The sequence below is a fragment of the Eumetopias jubatus genome, unplaced genomic scaffold, assembly GCF_037043125.1.
Source record: "Eumetopias jubatus isolate StellerSeaLion01/CBP00866 unplaced genomic scaffold, mEumJub1_p1.0 scaffold_2, whole genome shotgun sequence".
NCBI lineage: Eukaryota > Metazoa > Chordata > Mammalia > Carnivora > Otariidae > Eumetopias > Eumetopias jubatus.
This window is the reverse complement of record NW_028274808.1, coordinates 6957713-6980560: the sequence shown is the minus strand read 5'-3', so window position 1 is coordinate 6980560 and position 22848 is coordinate 6957713. Positions and strand designations below refer to the sequence as shown.

The window sequence follows — 22848 nt, the reverse complement described above, 5'->3', positions numbered from 1 at the left end:
CTCCAGGAGCCAGGTAAGGATCTTGGCTAAAGGTGCTGCCACCAAAGTAATTCAGTAAGAGCGGGAGAAGAAAAGGTTTCGGGAGAAACCAAGTCTGACTTCCAGCCTCCAGGCCACAAGAGAATAAATCCCTGTTGAAGCCCCCTGGTCTGTGGGACTTGGTAGGACAGCCCTGGCAAACTGCTACCTTCATAAAACCCCATACAAGAAGGTTTAGCCCCAAGGCGGGGCCCCGAGGGCATTGGCCAAGTCCAGCCTTAGCCCTGCTCTGACGCCGCCTGCCGGCCCCGCGCCCACCCCCCCGGGGTCCCACCTTGCAGTCTTGCTTAGCCCACTCTTCCTGGAGACCTCTGCAGCTCTCCCAGGGCTGGGGTCACAGCAGGCAAGCGTGCCTGGCACCCCACTGTCAGCCTCCTGGAAGGCAGAGCATATCTTCTACCATCTCTTCTCCTTCGGGATCAAGGGAAGCGTTTGGCGCTCTCTATGCTGCCATGGATGCCAGTTTGTACATTATGTCCATGTCCCATTGTTTTGTTGTTTTTTTTTTTTTGAAATAAAAGCTGTAGCTCCTTTTGCACGAAAGTGTACCTTTCTGAGCCCGTGAACAAATGAGTGTGAGGAGCAGCACACACACGAGAAAGGGGTGGGACACCGGGTGGCAGGTCCTGGGGCTGGGCACCAGCCCACAGCCCTGGACACGGAACAAGACAGGCACCGGGGGCGGGGGGGGGGCAGTGTCTGAGCAGAGGGTGGACAGGCCTTAAGGTCTGGGGTGGCTGTGGCAAGGCTGGCTCTTTCACACTAGCTAGTGAGGTAAAGTACGTAGAGTCTAATAGGATTTCCTTTGTCCTTGTGAACTGGACTTTGGCTGACAGTCAAAAAGGAGGAGGGTCTAGGTTGGCTTGTGACTGACGTAATTACAGGATTCTGTTAAGGCAGACGCGTGGATGCTGAGAGTCCATCCAAAAGCCCCGAGGCTACATCGCCGGCAGTGTGGGCATCACGTTTCCCCCAGAAAAACCTGTTTGTGTGGCCGGGACCACAGAACAGTGGCTCTAAAGGGGACACCAGCAGCTACTACAAGCAGAAGGCACCTTCCCCAACCATCCCTGGGTGCAGATTCCTACCTAAGATCCATGTTTCTGACAGATACTTGGTGGTCGCCTTCCTCTTTCCTTGGGAGGGTCCAATGCAGATGCCGGCCTGGCGTGGGACTCGCGTGATCTGACCCCCACACAGGAGGACCAGTTCCCGCAGCTTGGTTCTGGGGGGATTGCTGGCTGGGGTGATGAACATCACAGGCTGGTCGGCAAACAGGGTTCCCCGGTACTGCCCTGCAGACAGACCACGCTCCAGGCGGCAGAGCTGTGGGGCAGAGACAGGGGTGGTTAGCAAGGCACCCATCATTCCATTATGTGGATAGGTCGGCCATAGAGCTCACTTCCTTTTTCAGAAGAGTAGACCAAAGGTAAGGTTGTGCATTCTCAGGTGAATTCTGAATCCTGAAGATTCAGGGGAGATCATAACATTTAATGATAATGACAGATCACAAGCAAATAAAATTGACCTTTGCTGAAGCAGCTTGCAAGCGAAAGCACAAACAAATTTCTAGCCCCCACCCCCCCAAAAAAGGTTAGGCTTTTGAATTATTACAAATTCTAAACCAAAATAGTGAAAAGGAATCAACCGTTCAGTTGAATGAGGAGAACAGCATCTGCATCCTTAAATCCTATTCAAGCTATGAGTGTGGATGAGTGTGGAAGGGAAAATGACAGTGTTGGAGAAGGAAGCCCGCCTGCCCTGGACCAGCAGGGTGCTTCAGGGCTCCCAGCAGCACAGACGGTCCCAGGCCCGGAAAGGTGCCTGCCTCAGGCGCCACAGTGTAGATGGGCAAAGGGCAGACGCAATGATATAAAGCAGGGATCCTAGAGCTCTTCCCGGACTCCTGAGGTGGTGGGGGGTGGGGTGGGAAGTATGCAGAGGTTGCTTTCACTGAGTCACCGTGGAAATGGTGCTGAGGAGTATCGGAGACACTGGGAAACATTTCAGAAACAGGGATGTTAAATTGTTCTCCTTTTTGTTCTGATAAAGTTGTGGTTGACTGGCTGACCCAAGGGACAGTGGGAAGGCCTGCTTATTCTAAACAAACGTTTCACTAACAACAGATTAATAAAGACTTCTTTTTAAGAGCAAATACCCTCTGGGAGATGTAGAGGGTGAACTGTCATCCACATTTTGAGTATTTTAATCAGCTTATTTCCCTGAGGATGGAACTGAACATTTGAGATAAGTGGGCTCAGAGACACTCTGACGGGAGATATGTGGGAAGAGAGCTCGAGGGGTGCACCTCAGGGGAGTGTAACCTGCGTGGGGCAGTGTGGCAGGAAACAGGGCAACAAGCAGCCCCAAAGCACAGAGAGGGGCTGGCTCTGGAGGCAAGAGGGCCGCGAAAGATACCTTCCTCCATCTACATCACTGACAAAGTTGGATGAATTCTTCTTCCACTAGGTTTTCATATTGAGAAAAGAATCTCATGATGAAAAAATTTGCTTCAATATTAATAGAATCAACCCAATATACTTAAATATGGCCATGGAATTCTCTTCACTCATCACCAGTTTTGAATTATGCAACGTAGACATCACATTTAAGCACCTTCATCTGACTGGGTAAGTGGTACAGGATCCTGACAATGAAAGCAACAGTTCTACTCATGTGTTAACTTTGTTTAATGCTTCTAGTAATTTCTAATATTCCTCTGAGATAGGGGGTAGGAAGGGTCTCATTTAATTTTACAGATGAAGACGCACAGGTGGAAGCCCACCAAGATATCTGCCTTGGCTAAAATGGTGAGTCAAACTGCAAGAAAAAACCCACGATCCTTCAACTTAGTGAGTCACTGGACCACGTTGCACTGTAACTGGAGATCAAGAAAGAATCTTACTAAGGTTGATATAATCCTGCCTTTAAAGAACTAACTATAAAAGTAGTTGATAATTGAAACGATACAGAAGGGTATAAAGTAAAACGAATTTTCCTACGTTAAATACTGCTGTATGTTATTCAAATTCATTCTTTTCCTTTCCTCCTCAGTGGCAGGGCACGGTTTCTGTGGGGGGTACTAACCTCTGCAGATCCATGTGTTCAAGATAGGGGAACCCTTCCCAGCTCAAGGTAAGACTCAGCATTGGTCCAAGCAAATCACAGTGATCTCATTTCCCTTGCAAAGGACTGGGTCAAGCATGCATTGGACTTGATCATGGCCAATGGGATCTGAAAATAAGTCCGCTGAGAGCAGTCTTTCCTCACTAATATAAACTAATGCATATGCAAAAATACCTCTTATTGGCTGGACTCTGTCATGTTGACAATAGGATACCTGGAAATACTGAAGCCACCTGAAGCCATAAACCATGCTGAAAATGGCCAAGTAGGAAGGCCTGGATCCTCGATCACCTTTCTATGTCACTGGATTGACCAAGCCAGGAATTGTCCTTTTTTTGTTCTTTCTATGTCGGGGGCAGGGGCGGGGGCGGGGGAGAGTATGATTTTTTTCATTTCTTTAAACTACTTGTCTGTTGAGATTTGTGTTTCCAGGAGCCCAAAGCATCCAGATGCTGCAGTCCTCAGGCCCCTGCCACCTACCAGAGGTAACCCCTGGTAAGTGTTTGCTGTGTTTTTCTAAACTCTGTACAATGTTCACACATAAAAGCATTCAGGACATAGTTTTTCTTAAAAAAAAAAAACAGGATCAAGGATATATTTTGGTATGTGAATAAGCAGTAAATCAAACCCGTATTTAACCCAAGAGAAAAGGACATATGTAAGCCTTTCGAACGGTTAGAATGTGACTTGAGTAGCTGACCGCTTTGAGTCTTCATTCCCCTCCCATGTTTATTGAGTGCTTACTGTCTACCGGGCACGTGTAAGATGCTGGGGAAGCAGAGAGGATTAAGACATGGTCCCTGACCTCGGTGTAAAGCACGTAATACGAAAGTCAACAAATGAAAATACTTCCTTTTATTTATTTATTCAGCTTGAAATTGAAGGAGGCAAAGAATTACAAGGATCTTATTCTTTACTCAAAATAATTGAGACTACGTGCATGCTGACTTTTTAATCCTAGGTAAAACAATTTCTGGGAAAGCTTAATCAAGATTTAGGTTACCTAAAATTAAAAATTAATTTGGGAATTTATCCTAGGAATACACTCCTTTATGTATATGAGGACACGCATGGACTGGAGTTCGTTGCCATAGAAATGATGACTGGCAAGTTCTATTTATATTACGGATATGGTAGGACCCACGATTCTCCTTATTACTGAGCTTCAGCTATATGCATTCTCTAAGGGAAGGTCTCCAGAACTCGATCCTTCCCCAATACTGCCCCACGACAGACTGCCCCTGTTACTCAGCCCCGTGCCCCCCTGGCGCTTTCACATCTTCGGTCCACAGGGGTCTATAAACACGAGTTCCAGTGCAGCCTCACCCCGGAGACCACCATTCTGTCTCTGAAGGCACAGGTCATACACTGGCTTTTTAAGAATTCTGACCATGGCTAATCAGCTTTGCTCTCTAGCCCAGAGCACCACCGTATCCCCACTGGCCCGTGCTGTAGGTGCCAGATGATGCCCTCTGACCATGCCACCTTACTCTGAAAGGCTTACAGCTTATTATTACCATTGCCTTCTCCATCCCTTTTGTAATAGCAATTCACGGCAATGTGCTCCAAATCCTGATTCCATTTCAAACTTGTCAACACACACGCAGTACAAATGCTGTCAGCTGCAGAAACAGGTCTGGGTGGCAGTGGGCACTAATAGAGGCTGGTGGAGGGCATGGGCTCACTGCAGGGGTGATCATGGAGAGCTGTTCCTGTCCTGAAAGACAGCCTCAGAGATAACAAGGTTTATCGATACTGACTGATAGAAATTTCTTGCTAACTGTGGTTAAAAGATTTTTTTAAAAAATCATAACTCTAAAAAAAATTATAACTCTTATATTCATTTTATTTAACTCAGATGCGATAATGTTTCCAAGGAGAATTAACACATGGATAGATTGGGAATATGGAGACAAACCTGCAAATGAGCCAAACAATTGGCTTTTCCATGGGTGTGGGGGCCTTCCCTCCACCAGACAGGATTCAGTTCATGCCCATAGACAAGATTCGGTTGCACTGCCCCTGGATCGTTACAATTTACAGAGCTGTGAAAGATTCAGAGGCAGTCTAAGCCACAACCGGGCAGTCTGGAAAGGTGACCCCAATCTAAAAAAGTATAGTTGTTCAAGGAAGGACTAAATGTTTCCTACAAAGCCCAGGGTGTCAGTTGAAAAATGATGGAGGAAAAGGGGATTAAGCGGAGGTAAGGGACTCCTCTAGGCTTAATTATCGTCCACCATAAACAGGACAGGTCAGGAGTCTGGGTGAGTTTGGGGTAGAGTTCAGAAGAGTTCCCAATTTTCTCTATGGTGATGTAAAATCAGTACATAAATTAATATACACGTGTGTGTGTGTGTGTGTTTAAGACAAGAAGAGGGCTGACAGAAGGCAGAAATCTTTCTGTGCCAGGAGATCTTCATCTGAACCCTTGGCTGTGGAGGATGAGGACTATTGAAGGGTCTCAGTAAAACAAAGACATTAGCTGTGCTTTATAAAATGTTGCCTTTGCATTTGTGTCTTCATCAAAAAAGCGATACTGATTTAATAGCTCAGAACCTTCCAATCTATTTACAAGGCGAACAGTCAAGGCAGACCGTACTGTTGACAAAGCTGAGCAGAGCAGAATTCCACTCACCCCCCGTCCATGCTTCTAGCTTCAATGACTCCCAGATATTTAGCCCTGACCAAGATGTCGGCCCCACGGCGGGGAGGGTATTGACGGTTCATTTACTCCAGACATGGGGCTTAGATTTCAGTTGGTGAATGTGTACCTTCCAGGTAGAGCTCACCTTGATGATGATTCTGAATCACTGATGGTTTCCATAGGAACCAACAAGCCACATACAGACTTTTGGCTTGGAGAGTGAGAAGAAAGGTGTTTGCTCTGAGAAAAGCACATGGAGGGCCACTTCAGGTCAATGGTGTCCGAAAGATCATAGTTCAGGATCACTGCAGGTAAGGGACAAGGGGCTTGGCAGGTGATCACAATAACAAAAACTAACTTCTAAAAGCACTGAAGTATGTGCCATGGTGACGAGGCTGAATAAGCAGGGGCCAGCCAAATCCTGATTATACAGTCAGCTACCTAGTTAACGGGGAGCCATGAAATCCTCATGTGGGGAAGATCATGCTGCAGACAACACGGAGGTGTGGAGAGCAGAAACAGGCAGACCCAAAGGAAAGAAGTGCAGTAATTTCAACAAGAACTGAGGCAGGGCAGGGGGAGCAGGAAGGGAAGTGTATTCAGGATGGAACAAGAAGGCAAATTCAACAGGAATCCTGTTGTCTTGTACGCTTCTATTATAATGGGGATGGGTTAGCTCCGGAGTCAGGAACAGAACCATGAATGCTGCTTGTAGGAAAGCTCAGCTGTTGGGGGTTTGAGGTTTCCAGCAAATCTACCTCTCTTTTCCCCCAGTTCAACTGGGAGAAAAGATACAGGTGCCAAACACAGGAGATCAAAATCACTTTCATTGGGCCTTGGACCTATGGTCATGTGAGTTTGCTAATACCGCCCTGATGACCTAGGAGGCACCCCCAAAGGCACGGTTGGCTCTGCACCAAGCGCTTTCCTCAGGAAGGCAGGCAGATGCGAAACGGGTGCAGAAGGAGCTGCATCAGGATGCCTGTGGGGCTGCCTCTGCTGGGCGGGGTGGGGGAGGGAGGCGGCGGGAGGCCCGGCAACATGAGGCTCCTCCTGACACTAACATGAGCGTGCAAATAGCTGAGGCACAGTGAAGCCGCTCACGCCCGGTCACCTGGGGCAATCAGACTCGGGTGAAGTCCCCAGCTCTGCAGGAGCCCAAAGATCCCAGCGCTACCCATTGCAAAAGAGAAGTTAGACCCTGAGACAACTGTTTGGAAACACAAAATTGAGAAGTTTCACCTTCTAAAAATGTTAGTGCCTACACCTGACCATGCTTAATAGGTTGAATATATCAGAGGTAAAATGAACTTGTCATTGGTACTGGAGAGAAAAAACAAGGTCTGTGGTCCTGGGAAATTAAAAAAAAAATAACTATTCTGTTTAATTTTTATGGGATTTAGGCAAATGTAAGAAATGTTACAAAGACAAGGTCTTCAAATGATGACATAGTGACTCCTGAAACTCTGCATGGACCCCCCTCAATTTTCAACGAAAGGCTGTCCTTGCTGCTCTCTGCAGCATCCACCCCCCCAACTGGCCCACAGCTTTGAGGCTTACCTGTTCAGGCAGCCTGACCCCCCACCTCACTGCAACTGCCCTTCCTCTCACTGCCCGATCGCTATACCCCAGCTCACTGTCCCTCCCGCCCTAACTCCTGGAAAGTGAAAAAGACACATGAGTGACCCTGTGAATACCCTGTATCGTCCCAAGTGCCTGGACCCCCCTTTCCTGCACCCACCTCGGGCTCTCACGCCGGGTACCAGAGTCCCATACCTGGCAATGCCCTCTCCCCTCCAAAGCTTACAGCCCATGGCCGGTGGCTCCTATCGTCCCCATGACTCCTCCATCCTTCTCCCTGTTAAGACAGCCTGGTCCCAGTCAGCCGCCGCCCACTCCCCCCACCCCCCGCCCACCCAAGGGCAGGAAGGGACACTTAGCTGGTTCCCTGAGGCACAGCCAACACCTGTTACCGTAGACACACTGTCCCTTTACTGCCCGCTAGGAGCCCCTCCCCACCCATTCTCCTCTACTCCCCCAACCATCAGAGCCTGCTTGCCGCGTTCACACCCGCGTACACAGTCCCGGCACCCTGCCCGCCCCCAAGCCTCTCCCTTGGCCAGGCGTCCCCTCTTCTTTGTGTCCTTCCCCAGCACAACGCCTTCAAAGAGCCGCCCTCGCCGGGCTCTCCTTCCCATCCTCCCTTCCGTCCACAGTCACCCCACTTCTGCTCCCATGGCCCCTCCCGCCACCAAGCCCCCCCCGGGGCTGACTCCTCTCCCAGTGATGAGCAGGACAAGACGCTGGACACCGCAGCCCCTCCCTCCACTTCAGTCACCTTCTTTGCTTGGCTTCTGGCCCGTGGCCCTCAATCTTCTCCCTCCACCCTGGCTGCGGCAGCTGTGGTGGATCTTTCTCTTCTCGCTCCAGTGCCACAGCACTCCACACTGGTCCTCCTCTGCACTTGCTCCCTGGTGACCTCGTCCAGCGTCCAGGCCTGAGACGGCTTCCGTGCGCCTCTGATGCCCACATTCTGTCTCCAGCTCGGAATCCCAAGCCAAGGCGCTCTCTTGGCCTCCCCTCTCCCTCTCCCCTCCCTCCTCTCACAGACCTTGCAGGCCCAAACCAGCCTCCCCTCCTGCAGCCTTCTCCATTTCTGGCCGTTCCATCCTTCCAGATGCCCAGGCCCAAGACACGGAGGTCAGCTTCTCCTTCACAACACGTGCAGATGACGACCATTCCTCATTGTTCTGCGCTCCAGTCCAAGGGACGTCCAACACAACTCACCTGGGTTAATGCCTCTGAGCTGGTGGCCCTACTTCTAAATGTGTCCCCCCTTCAGACTCTTCTCAACAGAGTGAGAATTTTAAAAACCTAAGTCAGATCACGTCTCTTCTCTGCTCAAAATCCTGGTGCCTCATTTCATTCAGAAGAAGAGCTGAAACCCTTGAGCTAGGCACCATGATCATTGCTTCCCACTTACCTCTTAGCACCTTCCACCTAGTTCACGCCCCACCCCCTTCTCTGAACACACCAGAGTACTTGTGCCTCAGGGCCTTTGCACCAACTTTCCCCTCTGCCTGGGATGTTCTTCCTTCAAGTGTCCACACGGCTAATTCTTCTACTTCTGAGTCTTTACTCAGCTGTCAGCATTTCTGTGTGGCACCCCCCCAAAATCCCAACGCCTTTATTCCTTTTCTCTTGCCACACATTTTATTGGCTTCTAAGATAATATACAATTTATTCTATGTTTGTCATGCTAGAACCTAAAGGCAGGACTCTTTGTTTTGCTCAGCGACATATCCCCAGCACCTAGAACAGTGCCTGGCACATAGTAGGTGCTCAGTTATACCTGCTGGTCAGTGAATTTATTGAGCGACTACGGAGAATTGTGTTTGGGAGTCTGATTTCAGGACCGCTTCTACTCTAGCTACCACCCTCCCCAGGGGACAGCACAGCAGCAGTGACAAGACAAAAAGGATTTCCGGAAAAGGGCAGAGAGCAGGGTGGGCGGACACCCTGGGAGAAAGTTCCATGGCGCAGCAGGGCCTTCAGCTATGGAAATGCACAGACGGGAGAGCAAACACCTCCAGTCTGGGAGGAACAAAACCGGAGAGGAGGCGGTCAGCTGAGGCACGAGCGAGCACCTGTGTCCGCGGCAGACCAGGAGAGAGGAGGCAGAGGACGGGCCAGCAGGGGGAGCGGGCAGAGGGTGCTGGGGCTCAGGTGAGCATCTCGGGACACGACGCTGGGCGTTGCAGAGGACGCACCGGAAAAGACAGGAGTGGTGCTGGAAGAGCAGGGGGTGCGTAAGGGTGCAAATCACCGGGGTCACAGAGGGGTCGACAAGGGGGGGTGCATCTACGGGACACCCTGAAGGCAAGAAGGTAAGAGCTGCTGATGGGCAGCATGTGGGGGGCGAGAAGGGGGGGCTCCACAGGAACTCCCGCCAAGATGGCAGGAGTGCTGATTCCATAGAGCACTGGTCCAGCTGCGGGGAGGGTAGGGGTGGGGGGGTGCAAGCCAGTCAGTAGCCAGACCCACACTCAATTGTCAGTCGCTGGCACTCAGAGTTTAAGCCTGCTGCAGCTGGTGCCCCCATACCTCTGACTGGTGTCCTCCTGGGACTCATGGCAGAGCCCAAACCCCTGCACCAAGAGTCACTTTCCTTTATGGTCTCCCATGGTTCTTCCACTCTGTAATACATCCGCTTGTTGTACTACTAACATGTTCTAAATCCTTATCAATGAGGAAGAACATCCCAGGGAAGGTCAGGGCACGCACAGCTCAGGTCAAGAAACACAGCTGGAGTGACCCCTGAATGCAGCTCACGTTTAGAGTGAAGTACCCCAGCATCAAAAGGGATTATGTACATCCAAATTCTGCATTTTATAAACAGACCAAAGCCGAGAGTAAGGAGGTGCCGGGAGCCACACAGTGAGTAAAACAAGTGGACTGCAACAGAGGGATCCAGGAGCTCGCGTTCCCACATACCGACCGGGAGCGGTGCACAGGGCTGCGGTGTCAGGGAGGACAGCAACCATGAAGAAGCATGCACGATCCCTCCAGGCAAGTCCCCTCCCTGCCACCGGCGGTGCCCCTCTGAGCTTTGGTTTGGGCTAATACCAACATGGCCCAGGGGTGAGGGGGCAGGACAGGAATGCATGGGGCCACGCAGTTAAGGCAAATCATCCTGCCCTCCTCCTGCCTGAATTCTTGACGACATCCCTGCCCTCTGAAACATCTAGTCCTCCTGGCCTGGGATGTATCACCCCTGGCTTTCTCCCTTAGCCCTGCTCATCTTCCTCTCCAGCCCCCAGATGCTGACAACTCACAGCCCCCTCCTCTACCTCCCCAGAGTCCTCTGAAGATGAGCAGCACGCCCCACTTAGTACAGAGCTTTCCTCTGGCCTCTGGGACCATTTAACGAACTGCGTGCTGGCCTCTCTTTCTGGAACATTCACAGGCCCTGTGTACCCAACTACATCTAAACCTTAACTCGTGCTCTTCATTCTCAAACCAGGTCCCACTAAATCACAGCTAAAAGTTACTAAGAGCTGACTGTGTGCAGTTAAGCACCTCCTGTGAGTTAGCTCATTTAAAATAAACATCTGTGAGAGACACTCCCTGTGTGCAGCTGATGGTGGAGAATGACACAAACTCAACCTCCACAAGGTCACAGAGCTGGGAAGGGAAGGAGCTTGGATGCTAACCCTGCCAAGCTGTGTTCTTGATAGTTATATAATACTGCTTTCAGAATCTCAGGGAAGGCGACCCGCCACCTGGGTGTCGTCCTTGACTTGCTCCTTGCCCGCACCTTCCAGCCCCACTCTATCACCAAGTCCAGTAGGTTTTGTCTCCTGAGCACTGTTCCAAGTCCAGCCTCTTTAACAGCACCACCACCACCCTTGCCAACCTGCAGCTCGCAAACTGGGTCGGGATCTACCTGGGGTCCACTCCTGTGCCCTCACGTAGGTAAGTGCATAAAGTACCCTAACCTTAAGTTTACAGCTTACACGTAGCCCGTGTAACCGTGGCCACCATCAGGACACTGACGGTCTCCAGCTCTCCAGGGGGTGCCCCCTGCCAGGGAGGACTGCCAGTCTGAGCGCGGTCATCATCGGTGACACGGCTCTGCTCTATTACCGAACTATAGAAATGGAGTCATGTGGTACGTACCCTTTTGTATCTGGCTTCTTTTGCTCAGCACAATATCTGAAGCATATCCTCTTAAAACCCTCCAATAGCTTCCTACTACTCCGAGGGGAAAAAAAACAAAACAACTCAAATGGCCTAGAAGACGCCCCCATGACCCAGCCCCTACTTTTATCTGAGGCTGAATCTGACATCAGCCTCTCCCTCCTCTCTGTTCTGCCTCAACAGTCTCCTTCCAGTCTCATAATGCCCTTGCTGCTCCATTCTGGCCACAGGGCCTTGAAACATGCTGCTGCCTCTACTAGGCTGGTGAGTCGATCCCTTGTTAGTCAGATTAATTCCTACACACCATCTGGATTTTGGCTCCTCGGCATCTCTTCAGGGAAGCCCATGCTGTTCCCCAGCTAAATCAAATCTGCATCATCCTTTTGTATTTAATAAACACAGCCACTGTTCTAAGTGCTTTATAAATATTAACTTATTTTACCCTCATAAAAATTCTGTGGGGTAGTTACTCTTATTCTCCCCCTTTTCCATATGAGAAACTGAAGACCCAGACAGGAAGCACCCTGCCTAAGATGACAAAGCTAACAGACCAGGAGCCAGAGCTGGGAGCACTCTGCTGGCCCTGGGCGCCTGTCCTTCCCCTTCCCCTCACAGTGCTTCTGTGTCCTCCCAACACTGTACCAATTACACTGGGGACAGTTCCTGGCCCACTGTATGTGTGCGTGCGGCGGGGAGGGGGGGGTTCCCTCAGCAAATGAGTGTATGAACAGGTGTCGGCAACTATATTTAGATGACATCTCTCAGGTACAACTAGCTGGTGGCTACACGTGTGTACTGAGTATGTGTATACAGTCGTCCACCCCCTTATGTACAGCTTTGCTTTCCACCGTTTAGCCTCCCTGGGGTCAACCGCAGTCAGTCCCAAAGCAGACCCTCCCCCTTGAGTATCATCAGAAGGTCAGCAGTAACCTAGGGCTATGTGGCACATGATGCCTGCGTCATTCACCTCCCTTCCTCGCGCCTCGCAGGCATTTTATCACCTCACATCAGCACAAGGGTGAGGTGATGAGAGTCTTGAGAGAGAAGAAAGACCACATTCATAGAACTTTTATGACGGCATATGGCTAGAATTGGTTTTATTGGTTGTTAATCTCATACTGTGCCCGATATATAAATTAAATGTAATCACAGGTCCCCACGTACAGGAAAAAAACATACCCTATACAGGCTTCCGTAGTATCTGTGGTTTGAGGCATCCACTGGGCATTTTGGAATGTGTTCCCTCAGATAAAGTGGGGACTACTGTATACATGCATCAGTATCTGTTTATGTTGCAGGGACAATTTTGTTTTTTGTGTGAGATCCTCACTTGGAAGCTGAATCTACAGAACCAGCCATGAGGCGACAGTTTTGTTACTAACTCAGGTCTGTGCCACACATCCCCAACCTCTGTTGGACAAGCCAAGGGTGTCTAACTTAGTGCGTCTGCAATATAAATGTTCCTCTTCCATGGGGCCGGTCGCTATGTTTAACATCCCAGAAGAGTAGGACTCCGAGGATTTTGGCTTGCACAACTTAATATTTACTGGTCCCCTTCATTGCGATTATGAAAGCAGTGGCTATTAGAACTGACAGTTAAGATATTAAACAAATTGAGGGTTCTAGAGGGGAGGGGGGTAGGGGGATGGGTTAGCCTGGTGATGGGTATTGAGGAGGGCACGTTCTGCATGGAGCACTGGGTGTTATGAACAAACAATGAATCATGGAACACTGCACCAAAAACTAATGATGTAATATATGGTGATTAACATAACAATAAAAAATTTAAAAAAAGATATTAAATAATAACTGTTAACATTTACTGAACATTGCATAGAAGCACATTTGCTAAAGTATGCTAGGTACGTTCCATGAAATATCCAATGTTAATTATTACAAAATCCGGTGAGGCAGAGACCATTATTATCCATGTTTTTCAGGTAATAAAACTGGGGTGCGGAGTCATTTGGCCAAGGTACCATACTGGTGTGTGGAGGGCCAAGCATCCAGACCGCATCTGTCTTACTCAGACCCTGTGCCCTTCACCAGGAAACGTAGTGCCTTAAAGTTCATGGCCTGCAGAACTCAGGAATGACTAACAACGTCTGGATTTCTAAGTACAAATAATTGTATATCCATCAGTTCCTGTGATGGTAACTATCTGAAGATCTTCAGGTCTTTCAGAACCATCTTGGTCTTTCAGATAGGTCCAGCTTTACAAAATTTCTCTAGTTCAAATTCAAGCTTGAATTCTTTGCTAACGTGAGATCTGAATTTATAAAGATTGCACACGGAGTCCTGGCTCCTCTACCCTGTAGCTACGTGATCTTGCATTACGTAAGCCTCTTAGATCTGGTTCCCTGGGGGCAAAATGCAGATGATGGCCCTCAGAGTTACTGTGGATCAGTCACATCCTCCACCTTGCTATCTTGCCATCAAATGCATGCCCAACGTTGCTGAATGAATAAGAGTGGGCTGCAACTGATGAGCCCCCGTACAACCTGAGGGCTGAGCCAGGAACTGTGGTGGTGGCTTCCAAGACAAGGCACAGAGCCTGCACTCACGGATAATTACAGTGCCCCTGGGGAGTTAAAAAAAAAAGATCTATCTAGATCCTTGAAGAATCTTATACGATGCCCAATGGAATAAGCCGATTAAGGAGAAGCATCTAGATGGTAGACAACTGCCACTCCGTGTCTGCAACTTCCCAAGTCTGAGCTCTGGGGACAGACAGAGTGGCCTCTGTCCCCACCTCGCTCCTACAGATGGGATGAGAGACCCAGGGGCAACTCAGCCCCACACAGCTGCATCGACTTAGGGGAAGTGGGAGCATGCAACTTTTAACAGCTTGACGATGGGGAGACTGGAGCCTGTCAAAGCAAAGAGACTCTAAAGACCAATAAACATGGTGCAAATAATTCCAAGAATCCTTATGGTTCTCAGCAGAAAAAAGCCTCACGCGAAAATGAGTGTTGTCAGACTTGGGGGTGCAGTTTCTATACTCAGCACTGGTTTTAATTTTTTCCCTAGTTTTATTTACGTGCAACTGACATATAAACAGCACTGGCTCTCACACTACAGTTTGAAACTGTTTTGGCAGTAAGAGTGAAGAGAAATTCCAAAGAATTTATGCAAAAAAGAAAAAATTAGTTAAGGGCGGAGGAGGGGTGGGGGAGACAAGCCTCTGACTGGCGGCCTGGCAAAGCACGGCTGTCATGTCTTCAATGATGAAACTCCCAGGAAAAATCAAATCCATGTGCTTGTGGAAGAGGGAAAGGCCTGTCCAGTGTGAAGGGGTTCACTCTCCGAAGACGTTTCTGTCAACGCTTCGTTTTAGGCAAGAAAGTGACATAAAGTACATAAGGAGACTCCCTGTGGCTTCCCTTTCCCAAGTGTTCTACACAAATGAGCCCTGCCATCCACTGGCTGAAACAGATGATCATGTAAGCAAAGGCAGGAGGCATTTTTCCCTTATTTTCGCTGAGCGCTCAAGTCATTGCCATTGGAACCCTGTGCCAAACGCGGGGTTTTTTTTTTTTTAAAGGCGTCACTTGAGTTTTAAAGGCTACGTAAGTGATGGGAACATAACCGTCTTGGGAATCCACAAATAACTTTTTAAAAAGTCATAAATCTGCATCTCATGCCTCATAGTTTTCAACAACTGAGAGAAATAGGTCAAAGCTTGAGCTCCGTAGGTCCCTTCCCTCTTTAGCAGTTGGAGCTAGTGGCTCTGGGCCTTTTCCATGTGCTTCCACAGTAAATACCTAGGCCCTCCAGCCACACTTGGACCTGAACTGCTTTTAGGTCTCATTTTTTCAAAAATCATGATAAAACACCCATGGAAATAGCTTCTTGGTTTTACAGAACTTTTTCTTTGACCCTTTAACTGGTAGGTGGCAAAAAAAAAAAAAAAAAAACAAGTTGTAAACTTATAAAAATGCTAGAGCAATTCCATAGTGTACTTTAAAGTTGGGGGGTTCTAAGCCAAGTTTTGGAAGGGGCCGACCGCCAGCCACAGGGCGGCGTGGCAGGTGCTTGTTCTAGCTGCCCGTGAGAAAGGCCTGGGAGGCTTTTGAAACAGTGAGTGCTGCAAGGGCCCCACCCGGGCCAGTTAAGTCCCACCACCTGTGTAGGGGGAGGTGTGGCCTGAGCAGTAGAAGCTTTCAGACCTGGACTCCAGGGGTTCTCAAACTGGACTGCATACTGCAGCCACCTGGGAAGGAGAAAAGAGACTGCTGGGATCCCCAAACCCCAGACATTCTGACTTAATTAAAGGGGGTGTGGCCCGGGGAGCAGGAATTTAAAAATCTCCCTAGGTGACTCTAAAGAGCAGGAAGCACCCAATTATACTCGAAGAGGCTCTGAATAGAAACCAGTTTCCCTGAGGACTGTTCCAACACCTATAGTTGACAAGACAAGGGGGTACCGTGTGCCTCACACTGATCCGTCTACCAAAGAAGAATGATACACGTTCGCGGCATTAGAAGGCTTGAGAGCTGGAATAAATCATGGAAGCAACTCAGTTTTGGGGATTGCAATTTCAATTCTAAACCAAATCAGCCACCCCACTAAAAGATGAGCCTTCCCTGTTCCCTAGCTCTACGTCTCCAATTCCCTCTGGGTTCTCCCAAGGCAGCCACCTGTCTTTCCTCCCCCTTCTCTGCACGCCCCGGGGCTCCCCACTGCCTGTAGCCCCACTGAGCCAGCAGGTGCAGCCTGGGGCTGGTCCGTCAGGGGTCAGGGTGGCCTCTCAGCTGCACTCCTACCTCAGCAGGTAGGCCTGCCCATCCTTCCTGGCTCCTTCTCTGGTCCCACTGGAGACGCTTGCTTGGGCTGTAGCTCGTCCTGCTGGGGGTGAGCACTGGCCACACGCCAGCCAGCACCCACCTCCTGGGGCTGACCAGTATCCCACCTGGGTGGCCTTCCTCAACCAGAGCGCTGAGTGCGGCCTGCCAGTCTCCTGCTCTGCCGCCAAGGGCATCCTGGCGAGGACCCAGCTTTACAATATGGACTCCGAGTTTCCCAGGGTTGCAATCTTCTCTGTTTGTTTTCTTTCGGTCTCCACATTTTCTCATGGGCATCTTCCTCCCTCCGAGGTATCTCCGTTCCACACTACTGTTCAGTGTGGAGGGGGAGAGAGAAAGAGGCATTTCCTCCGTGCCCTCCCGTCCGCTGACGATCCCCAGCTGTAGGACTCAGGGAAGGCCCTCCACATAGGGCACAGATCTTGTTTTATAGCAAATGACCAGGACACCTCACGTAAATCAGGCTTTTTCAAGAAGCCTTCATTCAAAGCCACATTTTGGATCAAGATTTATAAAATGACCTATTGTGAATTTTACTTTGAGGCCCCTTTATAATCCACTATTGCGACTTTCCAAGTTAGAGTGGCTTTTATTTGATTACTCAAAAAACATTTTTTCCTTCTCTTAATTGAGGGTTCCCAGATAATTTAGATATTTTAATCGTTATACAAGTAAATGAAACAACTTTATCATTTGAAGGTTTCAAGGATTTGTTTTTCCTTATAATCAGACATATTCTTCAAAGTATGAAGGGAAAAAGCACTCTCCAGAGTCCCGTAATACTTCTGGACTTAGCTATTCATTGGCTGCCTATAGAAGCCACTGAACTAGCCAAATGTTTAAAATCTTGTTTACAAGTTTTTTCTATTAAAGTGAAATTTACCAATCTGCATTTATTTTTCTAAAAAGCAAATTAACATTTTCTTATTTTACAAAAGCAATTTCTTCAATTTCCAGTGCTTAAAAATGAAATTTGATATTCTCTATACCCTTCCAATGAAAGTGTAGGCCAGAGGCATCCCCCAGGGTTTTCCAAGACACTCATCCTAGAGGCACACATCTCCCCTCCAGAATCTAGCACACATGGTCTGGCTGCTTAGGCATAAGGATTATTTTAGAAGAAACAGTGGTTTGTGGCATTACGTCTCAGTTTAAGGACATGTCCTTGTTCATATCTATGATTTATTTGCTGCTGACTCTTTGGTCAGAAATGCAATCCTGGCCATAACATTTTCCTGACGATCCGCCTGATAGTGTGGTTTCTGGGAACGCATCACAGGGAAAGGCCAGGGACTCCCTGCTCTTAAGTTTCAAAACACATCCCCCCCCCCCCCCCGGATGAAACAAGTTCTTTTTCAATGAATATGAAGTCCCAAGGGAGTAGGGGCGCAGGGAGGGAGGAGAAAAAGGGCAACTGACAAACTCTTGGGAAGGAAAGATCCTATCTGGATGTCAGCATCTGGAAGAAGGGATAAAGATGCCCCCCGTCCCCCACCACGAGTGACCCTTACAGATTTTAGGAGCCTGGCAAGAACAGGGGGTGGGGTGCCTGGAGGGCCTGGGTTCCTTCTGGTTCTACACTCGCAGCTGACTGTGAGGTCACGATCCCGAGGACCTCACTCCACCTCTACCCCACCTTAAAGGGGAGATATAAGGAGGAGAAAGGAGGGCACCTGGGTGGCTCAGGTTGTGATCCCAGGGTCCTGAGATTGAGTCCTACATCAGGCTCTCTGCTCTGCCTCTCATGAATGAATGAATGAATGAATGAATGAGAGGAAAAAGGAGTAACAGATGTAATGGAAAGACTGTTGTTGGTAAACCACTTCTCTATGCCCAAGTTCTTAGCCTATAAAACAAAGGGCCAGTACTAGATAATTTCCTAATCTACTTTCTGTGTGGACATGTTTAAGTTGATGGTTCCTTCTGATCAACTTCTTTCCTCTTACTCCTTTGTACTTAGCAACTCAATTTCCCACCCACCCCACCAGCTAATTTCAAAAGCTCCTACTGTACTTGGCTTTATAATTAGAAGAAACTGGGTCCATATTATAAAAATATGCTGGAAATTCAGACATTCACTGGAACATTCCATTGTATTTTAACCTACTCAATCCATTAGTCCTGGAGGTTTATTAGGGGATTTGGCGGCGGGGGGGGGGGGGGGGGGCGGGGGTTGTTCTATTTGATGCTGTTTTTTTAATTCATCATTACGGTACTGGAGTCCAACCCAGAAACCATTGTAATGGTCCAGTTTCTACTTTTCTATTGGCTGTGGGTGTGTTCACCATCCTTCCAGAAGCGCTGTCCCTGGGAAGGCAGAGTACAGGAGTGATTCAACGCCTGAAAGCCACTCTTTCTGGTGTTGTGGTTGCAGGCAGTGAGGACAGCTGAGATCTGAGATGAGGGGGTCCAAGGACCAGCCTCTCTCCGCTCTTCAACCAGACCACCTTTCCAACGAAGCCTGTTTCCTACCTGCTGAAAATGGTGTGAGAGCCAAAAGAGACAAATGCCACAGGGCTTCACAAAAGTAAAACATCACATAAAAAAGAGAAAAAGTTCTCAAACTTTAAAAAAAAAATCTTAGTTGAATACTGGCTTGTAAGCTTATAAATGTTTGATATTGTAGCCAAATTATTTTTAAAAACTGACTTGCAAATCAAGTATTATAAAAAAGTGCACCTATTTTCATGGAGATCAAATACCTCAATAGACCTTCTTTTTACTGTAGCACAGAATCACCACATTCAGAATACAGCCATACCTCCAATATATTGCTGGTTTGGTTCCAGACCACCACAATAAAGCAAATATAGCAAAACAAAGTGAGTCAAATGAATTTTCTGCTTGCCTAGTACATATAAAAGTCAGGTTTATACATACTGTGGTCCACTGAGTGTGCAATAGCATTATTTCTAAAAAACCAATGTACACACTTTAACTTAAAAATACTTTGTTAAAAAAAAAAAGAAGATAGCAGGAAGGGAAAAATGAAGGGGGGGAAATCGGAGGGGAAAGGAACCATGAGAGACGATGGATTCTGAGAAACAAACTGAGGGTTCTAGAGGGGAGGGGGGTGGAGGGATGGGTTAGCCTGGTGATGGGTATTAAAGAGGGCACGTTCTGCATGGAGCACTGGGTGTTATATGCAAACAAGGAATCATGGAACACATCAAAAACTAATTATGTAATGTATGGTGATTAACGTAATAAAATAAAATTGAAAAAATTAAAAAAAAAAGAAAAAATACTCTATTACTAAAAAATGCTAGCTATCATCTGAGCTTTCCAGGTTGTAATCTTTCTGCTGGTGAAGGGTATTACCTCATTGTTGATGGTTGCTTGGCTGACTGGGATGGTGGCAGCTGAAAGTGGGGTGGCTGTGACAATTTCTTAAAATGAGACAAGGAAGTTTGGCACATCGATCAACTCTTCCCTTCACGAGTGATTTCTCTGAGCATGTGATGCAGTTTGATATCATTCTATTTAAAATTTTTAATCTTAATTTCAGTGTAGTTAACGTACAGTGTTGTATTAGTTTCAGGCGTATAAATATAGTGATTCAACAATTCCATATATCACTCAGTGCTCATCATGGTAAGTGTACTCTTTTTTTTTTTTTAAGACTATTTATTTGAGAGAGTGAGTGATAGAGAGTGAGAGAGAGCAAGCACGAGGGCAGAGGGAGAGTGGGAGGCAGGCTCCCCACTGAGCAGGGATCCTGAGGCGGGGCTCGGTCCCCGAACCCTGAGACCATGACCTGAGCCAAAGGGAGATGCTTAACTGACTGAGCCACCCAGGTGCCCCATGATAAGTGTACTCTTAATTCCCTTCACCTATTTCAGAATATTACTACAATGGAATGTTACTCAGCCATAAAAAATAACGAAATCGTGCCATTTGCTGTTGCAAATGGATGGAGCTAGAGAGTATAATGCTAAGTCAATCAGAGAAAGACAAATACCATATGATCTCACTCATATGTGGAATTTAAGAAAGAAAACAACTGAACAGTTTGGTAGCCTTTTACCCACAGAACTTCCTTCACATTGGAGTCAGTCCTCTCAAACCCTGCTGCTGCTTTATCAACTCAGTTTATAACACACACTAGCTCAGTAAGTACTAACACACACGATGTACTGACACTTACACACACTATGTACTCATACACTCACTATACACATTCACATACTACACACACACAGATTTCATATGTATATGTGTGTATAAATATATATATAATTCATTTATTTTTTTCTCCTTCAAGACCATACCTTACTTGCCAAACCATTTTTAGTTTATCACATCTCTTAAAATAAAGTGGAATGAAATCCAAAAATAAAAAACAAATATCCTTCAGCAAGTGGCAAGAGGTCAGACCCAGGAGCAGAGTTTAAAAGAGTAAACTATGCAGAGTTGGGCCAAGAGGTGACTAAGAGGGAAGGAGATAAGATCTGTCTACAAATACCTGGAGGCTGTAAACAACAAGGAAAGCGACAAAGCAAGCCAGCCCACAACAAAGGCTGACCAGGAATTCGCTGTGCATCAAGGAAAGGAAGTGGACGATGGCAAGAAAGCCTTCCCACTCGGGGTTCGCCATGAGCCGGAGAGCCCCAGCCGGCCGCCACCTCCTGCCCTCCCCCGTCAGCCCGCTCCCCACGGCGCCTCAGGCCTGCCTGTCCCCCCCACTGCACCGAGCCCACCCAGCTCTGCCCGTCCCATCCACATGAGTGAATGCCGGACCCCCTCCCACCAGGACTCTGAGAGCTAACCTCATCTGCCTGGAAACCCGCACAAAACTGCAGACCATGTCCCTCTGGTTCCACACCCTGCTGGATAAAGTATGACCCACCTTAGGTTGGTATCAAGACTCCTACCATCTGGACCCTAATGACCTTCTATTCTTCCCAAGTCTTGTCAAATCTTTTGCTCAAGGAAACCGGCCTTCCTAACCTCTTTCCATAAAGCATTTAGTACCTTGTGCTCTCCTTCCAGTCAGATTCACGTTAAACTCAAGATATTATTGTCTTCAATGTACGATGCAGGGAATTAAAAAGAATGACAGAAATATGGACCTTGCCTTCAAGAAGCCCATAATCTAGCAGAAGACACATATATAAACAATTAAATCATGTTACATTATCTTTTTTACACTATAGTATTTATGCGGGTGATATAAAAACAGTATTATAAAACCATAAAAGAGGGTGAAATGAATTTTTCCAGGAAGATTTGGAAAATATGTCCCAGAAAAGCCTGTCCTTAGAATTAGGAAAAGGATATGTGTGTGTGCTGGGTGTGTCTGTGTGTGTGCATGTGCATACTGGGTGTGAGTGCATGTGTGTGTGTAAGTGTGTTGGGCATGTGTGTGTTGGGTGTGCATACGTGTGCATGTGTGTTGGGCATGCCTATGTGTGCATTTGTGTGTTGGGTGTGTGTTGGGCGCATGTGTGTTGGGCGTATGTGTGTGCATGTGTGTGTGGGTGTGTGTTGGGCGTGTGTGCGTTGGATGTGCATACGTGTGCATGTGTGTGATGGGCATGCCTATGTGTGCATTTGTGTGTTGGGCGTGTGTGTGTGTGTGTTGGGCTTATGTGTTGGGCATGTGTGTGTTGGGCGTGCATATGTGGGCATGTGTGTTGGGCATGTGTGTGATGGGCATGCCTATGTGTGCATTTGTGTGTTGGGCGTGTGTGTGTGTGTGTGTGTTGGGTGTGTTGGGCGTATGTGTGTTGGGTGTGTGTTGGGCGTGTGTGTGTGTTGGGCGTGTGTGCATGCACGCGTGTTGGGTGTGATGGAGAGGCAAGTCAATCTGTGATCACAGTGGTGAGGACTGGCACAAGAGTCTGATGTAAACACTTGGTTTCAGAGCGATGGGCAGCCCTGGGCAGCCCAGCTGGCACCAGGGGGCAGGAAGGGAATGGAGTGGGTGGGAAGAAGGGCTGAGAGCAAGCTCTTGGAAAGGTTTCATGTCTTGCTATAGAGTTTAAACTTGATCTTGAAGGTCACTAGAAATTTAACAGCAGAATGCAGCATGAGGAGACCAGAGTTGTGTCTCCCTCTTTTGCTCTCTCTCTTTTTTTTTTTTTTTTGAGACCTGTGTTTTCTAAAGATGCGTTTGTAAGGATGACTGAAAGAAGCACCAGAAGTGTTGGGAAGGGGCCCAGGGCTGACATGTGCTGCGCTCCAGCACAGTGAGGGTTAAACAAGATGCGGGGCTGCCGGTTGGAGTGGCTGCCCTGCTGCAGATGCCCCTTCACAGGACCCTGGCTGGAAGCACAGAATGAAGACGGAGCTCAGCCCTGTCTTGCCCAGGAACGTGGGCGCCCACGGTTCTTCCTTCTCACCTCTCAGCGGCTGTTTTCTCCATCTCTCTGGGGGTGCATTTAGCAATTATGAATGGACGCTCTCTTTTTTCTCACTTCAGAATATGCGCACCAAACCGTGGTAACAGGCAGTGTGGTACTCCTCTAGCTGGTGGAGTTAGCTACTGTGGAGGTTAGGTTTCATCAATACAGGCACCTTTGGTGGTGGGGT

General features: G+C 48.1%; 1 protein-coding gene across 2 annotated transcripts in view; it reads right to left on the bottom strand.

Moving 5' to 3' along the window:
• Positions 1-22848, bottom strand: part of MCPH1 (microcephalin 1) — a 249919-nt gene that overhangs the window by 14413 nt on the left and 212658 nt on the right. For both annotated transcript variants that reach the window (XM_028099833.2, XM_028099835.2), the window contains one exon: positions 1128-1365. In XM_028099833.2, the coding sequence (XP_027955634.2) occupies positions 1128-1365 (238 nt within the window). The remainder of the gene's footprint in view (positions 1-1127; positions 1366-22848) is intronic.